The sequence below is a fragment of the Pygoscelis adeliae genome, unplaced genomic scaffold (assembly GCF_000699105.1).
Source record: "Pygoscelis adeliae isolate BGI_AS28 unplaced genomic scaffold, ASM69910v1 Scaffold469, whole genome shotgun sequence".
Classification (NCBI taxonomy): Eukaryota; Metazoa; Chordata; class Aves; order Sphenisciformes; family Spheniscidae; genus Pygoscelis; species Pygoscelis adeliae.
In genome coordinates, this window is record NW_008825434.1 from 53,334 (window position 1) to 60,637 (window position 7,304).

Genomic DNA, 7,304 nt, shown 5'->3' on the forward strand with positions numbered 1-7,304 from the left:
AGGGGGGGGGCGGTGAAAGAAAAGCCCGCCGTTGTGAGAAAAAAAATAACTGGGCAGTCAGCAGGAGAGCCAGCCTGGTGGCATTGCTTGTGCTGCTGCTCTCATCCACAGTAAAGGCAATGAATTGTGACCCACAGCTGGATAGGCACGGTCAGAGCTGGGCTGGGGGCCCCAACACCTGCCTCAAGGCACCCCACAGCCAGGGCCAGGTGTGTGGGAACGATGGAGCCTTCCTTTTCCCTGTGGGCCCTGTCCCAGGGCTGCAGCACCCTCTGGGGCAGAGATTTTTCATGTACCCATTGTCCATGTCGCGGTCATGTGGGTGGCGTTGCTCAGAAGTCCTCTGCCAGCCCCAGCAGCCACCACGGGCACTAAATGCACTTTTCTTTAAACCAAAGAGTTGCAAGTTTCCCTTTCCACCAGAGGCTCCCTTGCAGGCTGGTGCACAGACCCAACAGAGGTGATGCTTTGTGGGGGCTGGCGGGCAGCCTGGCAGGGAAGGGGGATCTGGAGGGGAGCAGGTGACAAGCAGCAAGAGCAGCAAGCAGCGTCTTTCGTCCTGGTGGCACAGTACAAGCGGTGGTTGATAAACACAGAGAACATGCTGAAGAAAGCAGGTTTTCACTGTGTTTTATTGCCTAGCCACGCTGTTTCCCAAGAATAAGATGGGATGAGCCAAAGTTGAAGCTGTCTGCTATTACTGATGTGATATGTTTCCATTTACACCTTTTTCACTGCAGCACGGGATCAATAATTTCTTTATGTCTTAGGCCTTTTTTGAATTTCAGACTCAGTGCAACTCAGAACAAGTCACCACTGTTACCAGGAAGACAGTTTAGCAATGCTCATGATGGAGAGCCCAGAAGGTGTCATTTTATTACCATGGTCAGCTCCTGTGGAGAAATGTGAGGAGTATAAGAGCCTTATACGTATGCTTGTGGGGTAGGATGAAGGTCTGGACATCTTCAAAAATGTCCTGTTGAAGAGGCAAGACTGGGTTGCTGGACAAACACAGTCCCTGGCAGTTCCTGTGTTCCTCAAAGCTACCATGGATGTGACCACTGAGACAATACCTACCATGTTACTTAACAGTTTTTCACATACTGGTGTGAAAGAAACCCATCCATGTTGATCATTTCCTTACATCAGCTCTTGAAAGCTTTTGTAACAGCTTCAAACACAGGTATGGGAAAAATTTATTTCCCCAGTGTTAAGCTTGAGTATGTTGAGTCTAAATGTAGACCTGACCACTGAAATTCTCGCATTTATGGCACTGCGAACTGCAGTGCACAGTTATCTGTGCTCTCTCGTAGGACTGGCAGGGATAGGGGGCATGCTTTTAGGCAGTGGTGTTTCTAGTGTGGAGATAGTTTGTCAACAATCTTGCAGTATTCGATTTTTTCCAAGGATATTTGCATTCACTTAAGAGCTGGCTATAAATGGGGCTCTCTGTCAGCAGGCAAGAAACAGTAGTTTTCTCCATGAAAGAAACAGTATTTTTCTCCATCGATAGCAATTTGATCTGGTAGGTATCTTAGTTCAGTGATTAGCCAAGAAATGCATCAAAGCACACCATTTCTAGTCAGAGACAAGGTCCTAGCTTGGCTTTGTTAAACCATTTTCTGATGTCACTCTTGAAAGTGACCTTTTCTTAAAATGGAACAGAAAAATTAGCATTTGGCAGATCAAATCCTGAACAGTCTTGAAATTCTCTTTCCTGCTTATTCTTACTGTCCATTTCACCCCAAATCATTCTGACTTCTGTATTTTACAGGGAATGATCTGGAATGGTCTGCTGTACTGGCTGATAGGGTGGGAAGGAGCAGCAGTATCAGGTGTGAACACCAGAAACCTTGGCCCTTTCTGCCTCTGCTGATGAGCAGCTCCAGGCGACTTCCCTGATCCTTGTCCAGGCTCATATCCTAGCAAACACTGCTCTCCTGGCCTGGGTTGTCCCTGACCGAGCCTGTGAAAGTCCAGGAGGTCTGGGCATGGGTGTGGGGCTGAGAGCTGGCTGTGCTTTTAGTGCTGCCCAAAGAGCTGCTTCCATTATTTTAAAATTCATGGTCCTGATCTTCAAACAGGAGAGTGTAACCCTGGGGCTCCTTTCCTCAGGGTCACCGCTTCCTTGCCAGAGCTTTGGGCTGATGTGTTTAAAGAAACAGAGGGTTTTACAGAGCCCAAGGCCGAGCAAAACACTTCAGCCCTCTGCCTCTCTCCCCCTCCCCAGTAAAACACAATGTGGGCTCTTCATAGCAGGCTCAGGGAGAAAAGCCAGTGTATTTCTTTGTCTCTCTGGTGTGTGTGGCACCAGGCTCTGCCAGACCACGAGACAAAGGCCAGCGGTCATTGAACTGCAAGAAAAAAGTAATGAAAGCAGAGGAATTTGGGTGGGAGGGGGAAGAAGCTGCTTCTGCCTCCACAGGGCTGTGCTCGCAGTCCCAGCACACAGAGCAGCGTTGCAGAGAGCAAGTTCCCCGGCTCTGTGCCATGGTCGCTGTGTCCGTTTTCTGAACCCACAAACACAGCAGCCAGAGATGAGCTAGAGTCCTCATGGGAAGCCTCAAATGATACCTAGAAACAGAAACACCAAGACACATCTGGGAATTGGGCTGGTGCTTGTTGAAGTTGTTGGAGGGAGATGATGGGCCCGATTTAGTGCCCTGCACATAGGCCCAGGGGGCCCAAGGCGTTGTGTCTGCCCCAGGAGGGACCCGCTGGGCCCTGCACCATCTCTGCCAGCCCTGTGCAAATGTCACCTCTGCCTCCGCGTGAGGACAAGGAGAGACTGGGCAGGCTCCATGGGATGAGCAGTGGGTCTTTTTTGCCCCCACAGATCACACTCGCAAGGTTAAGATGGTGCCTCCCTCTCGGGAACCACAGGCAAAGGTAGCTTTACATCCACCTTCATCTCATAAATCCTGGGCTCTGGGGTCTGGCTAACTGCCATTTCCCCCAATCCTTTTGTTCCCCCACTGTCCTCCCAGTGCAACCATGCACTAGGGTTGCAGAGGAGCAGCTCTGAACCTTGCTGCTGGCCCACCAGGTGCTGTCATCTTGGCAGTTTTTGTGACCCCTTAAGAAAACACCAAATAGTGCTGCTGCCACTGCAGCAAATTCTCAGGAGTTTAAAGCACTGGGATGCTCTTACCTTGTCTGAAACATGGCCTTGAGCTTAGGTCAGTTCCTGGCTAAATTCAGCTGAAACAACAAGAGACTACTCTTAAGTTCGTTAAAAAGATAGATGAATATGTTCTCCATCAAACCTGCGCCAAGATGCATTACAGCATTGATCCGGAGTGTCTCTTCGGCCCCTGGTACAGATAGCAGCCCCAGTGGGAGAGGGCCACAGGTTTGCTGGTGGAGCAGGGTGCTGAAGGCTCACACCTTTTGCTGCATGGAGCCAAGTTACCTTAACAGGGACAGAGGAAACCATGGGGGTTTTTTAGATGCTTCTAAAACACCTGTGTTTCTGCTTAAAACATTTCTGCTGAAGCAGTGACCATTTCAGGTCTATTTTCTCTCAAAGCAGAGGCGGACATATTTAGACCATGTTTTGTAAAATCCCTTTGATCAGATCCCTTTTAATACAAACTAGATGATATCCCATGGCTTTAAAGTACCTTTGCAATTTTTACTCTAGCAGCATAACAAATAGCAGTTGGCAGATAAGACCTTGTGAACTGAGTCTCATGTGCTGGACTGTAATAAAACAGGGAAAGTTGTGGCGTTTGCTTTTATGAGCTGACAGCATCCCTTTCTCAGGGGAACACTTTCAGCTTCTAACGTCTCCAGCAAGCAGAGCGCCCACAAACAACAGGAACAGAGCATTACCCTGTCAACTGTGGTCTAAACCTCAGACATATAAAAACTAGTATAAAAATAATGCTGAGGTAACAGGAGTTTGGCAATTATTAAAAATAAAAGTTTCATAACTAAAACAGAATTTCTAAGACAGGCAGGTTGTATAGAGACAGAAGAATAAAACCAAGTGGTTCATCTTCCATCACTGCCTTTAGGCAAATATTACCATAAATTATCTGAAGATTTTGGCATCCGCAAGGAATTGGAGATATTTACATGAAGCTCATCGCAGGCAGATTCATTATGACAATTTTTTTTTCTTAAATCAAAAATAAACAACAGGCTATTAAGCTCCAAATACAAGACCCATATCAGTGAACTTCTACAGCTCCCTTTGTCCATTTAAACTGTGCAAAAGAAGCAACATAGCTCTCCCTAGTGAGGACCAGCAGTATGAGGCACAAGTCAAAAGATGTTATCCTCATGCCGTGACACCCCCTGGGAGGACTCCAGCACCGTTAGTTGTTCAGACAAAATTCTGCTGTTATGAACACAGCCAGGGCTGAACCTGTGTGTGACCTAAGCCTAGTCTATAAAATAAATACCAAACTAATTCTATAATTCCCAAATAAATTACTGTATCCTCTCCAAATAATCCCTGAGGTTATGCTGGACATGAGTGAAGAGCTATTTGCTAGCAAAGGAGCATTTTAAATTCAACTTGTAGTGTGTGAATACAACAAGTATTAATTCACAGGCATGTTTCTGTCCTGGGGTGCTGATGGGTGCCACATTTGGGAGTAGCCCTTTTATTCCTGGGCCTCCCATGCTCCCTGAGGCCCCCAGGGACTGCTGTGCCAGGCAGCACACAGACATGGAGGTGGTCCCTGCCTCCAAGGCCTTAGAGTCAAGGTTGAATTTTGATTACAAGTATTTACAGCCATGAATTTGGGCTTTTCCACCTGAACTTTCCACTGACTTAGCTTGATCTGGTGTCGCCTCTGCAGTGGGAGGGAAGCCAGGTCACTCTGAAAGGCAGCAGGAAGAAATTTTATCACTACATTTAAACAAGTACATATTAAATTCCCACCCAGCCCTTCCAACACACAATAGCAGCAAGTAAAGCATCTCTGGCTCACACGCGTTCTTCCCAGAGCAGGATTTATAGCATGTGTTATAAAAACAGTACATTTCCTTGGAGAGACAGAAATGGTAAAAAACCCGATGTCTGCAGGAGGAAAGGAAAGGGGAATTCATCTGTGCTGAGGATGTGCACTTTAAGTCCATGTCCCTGCAGCTCTGGGATGCGGCTGTAGGGCCCCAGACTGTGCTGGGAGAGTCTGCCAGCCAGGCATGTTTCTGTCCCACAAAATCCCATTTGCAGCCCAGCTCAGGCCTGCCTCCTGCAAAGCAGTCCCTGACATCCCTGGGCTGCATGCTTCTGCCAGCAATGCAACCCCAGGTGTCCATCTGTCCCCGAGGGGCTCCCTGGCTCCTCACGTGCCTCCCCAGACTCCTGCCGGGTTTCTCTGGCTCACGGCAGGGTGCTAGCCCCTTCCCAACCACCTGTGTGCCTGATGGAGTTCGTACCTCCATTCAGGGAGCCCTTCTGAGCCGAGGTGTTTTGAAGGGCTAAAACCCACTTGCTCACTGGCCTGGGAAGGGAGTGCTGCCAAACGTGGGGCAGCACTGGGGCTGTTAGCAGAGAGATGGGGGTACGTCACCAGGACAGGACAGGACAGGAGGAGCTCTGCCACTTCCTCATAAACCTTATGGATCACTATTCCATGGCAGTGCCTGCGGGAAGGTGACCCCCCACCCCAACACCCTGACACCACCCATGCTGGGGGCACCAAGGCAGGGTTCACAGTGGGGATGCTTGGCTCACCCCATCACCTGATACCAGAGGTGAAGCCACCACCCATCCTCACCCCAACCCTGACAGTGTTTTTATAAGGGCTGGCAGACCCTTGTGCCCGTGACAGGATGTGCCACATGTCTGTTCTCCTGTAGCCCCATGGTTACAGCACCCGTAAAGCATAACAAAAAGTTTTACGGGTGTCACCCCTGCCTGCCGCACCCCTCCTTGCCTGGGCAGGGCCCCGGTATTTAGTGGGTGCCCACCACCCTGGGAGAGCCATGCCAAGGATGGCAATTGGGGGTGCTGCTGGCGGCGGTGCTTTCAGAGGGTGCTGCCAGCATCGCCTCTGCTGGGAGCTCTTCTGCAGGTTCAGTGAGCGAAAGTGACTCCCCAAGGCAGCAGCGCCTGGTGGGGCCACAGGGCAGACAGGGAGCACGGGGGCAGTGGGAGCATGGGCGCCGATGGGCCAGGGTGCACCATCCCCATGGCTGGCGCTGCACTGAGACATGATGTCCCCAGCCCCTCATGGTCCATGAGGACGTGGGCTGGGCACCCAGGCTCAGCCAGAGTTGGTTTATAATTTCCATTAACAACAGAAACCACATGCCCAGGCTTTGGGGGTGCACAGAGATGGGGACAGTCACTTTTGGGGTTGGTGCTGTCACCCAAAGAGACAGGGCAGCTGTCGGGGTCTGCGAGCAGGTGGCACTCCTCGGGAAGTGAGTGTGGTCTCTGTGCCCAGGGCAGACACGCGGGGCAGAGGAGCCAGGTCCCAGCTGTTGGCAGGGGGATGACATCCACCCTGACAGGAGGTGCTGCAAGGAGAGGGATTCCCGTGGGGACAGATGCAGCAGCACATCCCCGCAGAGCCAGGGGCAGCAACACCATGGCACACCCTAGGGATGGGCATCGGAGCTGGTTGTGCAGCTGGGGCCGCTGCATCCAAGGGCGATGCCTGTGGAGCTGAGCCCGGGCTCATGGCCCAGGGCCACCGGTCCTCAGGGGGAACCACCACTGCTAGGCCGTGAAACGCCATCAACGCTCACTCCATTGGGTGCGTGTACATCTTTATCAACAACCCACTTGTCCAGCACCACCACAAGCTGCTGCTCTTGCTGCTTGTCACCTGCTCCCCTCCAGATCCCCCTTCCCTGCCAGGCTGCCCGCCAGCCCCCACAAAGCATCACCTCTGTTGGGTCTGTGCACCAGCCTGCAAGGGAGCCTCTGGTGGAAAGGGAAACTTGCAACTCTTTGGTTTAAAGAAAAGTGCATTTAGTGCCCGTGGTGGCTGCTGGGGCTGGCAGAGGACTTCTGAGCAACGCCACCCACATGACCGCGACATGGACAATGGGTACATGAAAAATCTCTGCCCCAGAGGGTGCTGCAGCCCTGGGACAGGGCCCACAGGGAAAAGGAAGGCTCCATCGTTCCCACACACCTGGCCCTGGCTGTGGGGTGCCTTGAGGCAGGTGTTGGGGCCCCCAGCCCAGCTCTGACCGTGCCTATCCAGCTGTGGGTCACAATTCATTGCCTTTACTGTGGATGAGAGCAGCAGCACAAGCAATGCCACCAGGCTGGCTCTCCTGCTGACTGCCCAGTTATTTTTTTTCTCACAACGGCGGCTTTCTCTGCTACGGCT

The 7,304-nt window shown here is 51.3% G+C and overlaps 1 protein-coding gene across 1 annotated transcript in view; it reads left to right on the forward strand.

Moving 5' to 3' along the window:
- The first annotated feature begins 7,005 nt into the window (after positions 1-7,005).
- The window catches only part of LSS (lanosterol synthase (2,3-oxidosqualene-lanosterol cyclase)), an 11,042-nt gene continuing 10,743 nt past the window's right edge, over positions 7,006-7,304 (forward strand). The window contains 1 exon segment of the mRNA XM_009331129.1: positions 7,006-7,016. Coding sequence (XP_009329404.1) covers positions 7,006-7,016 — 11 coding nt within the window.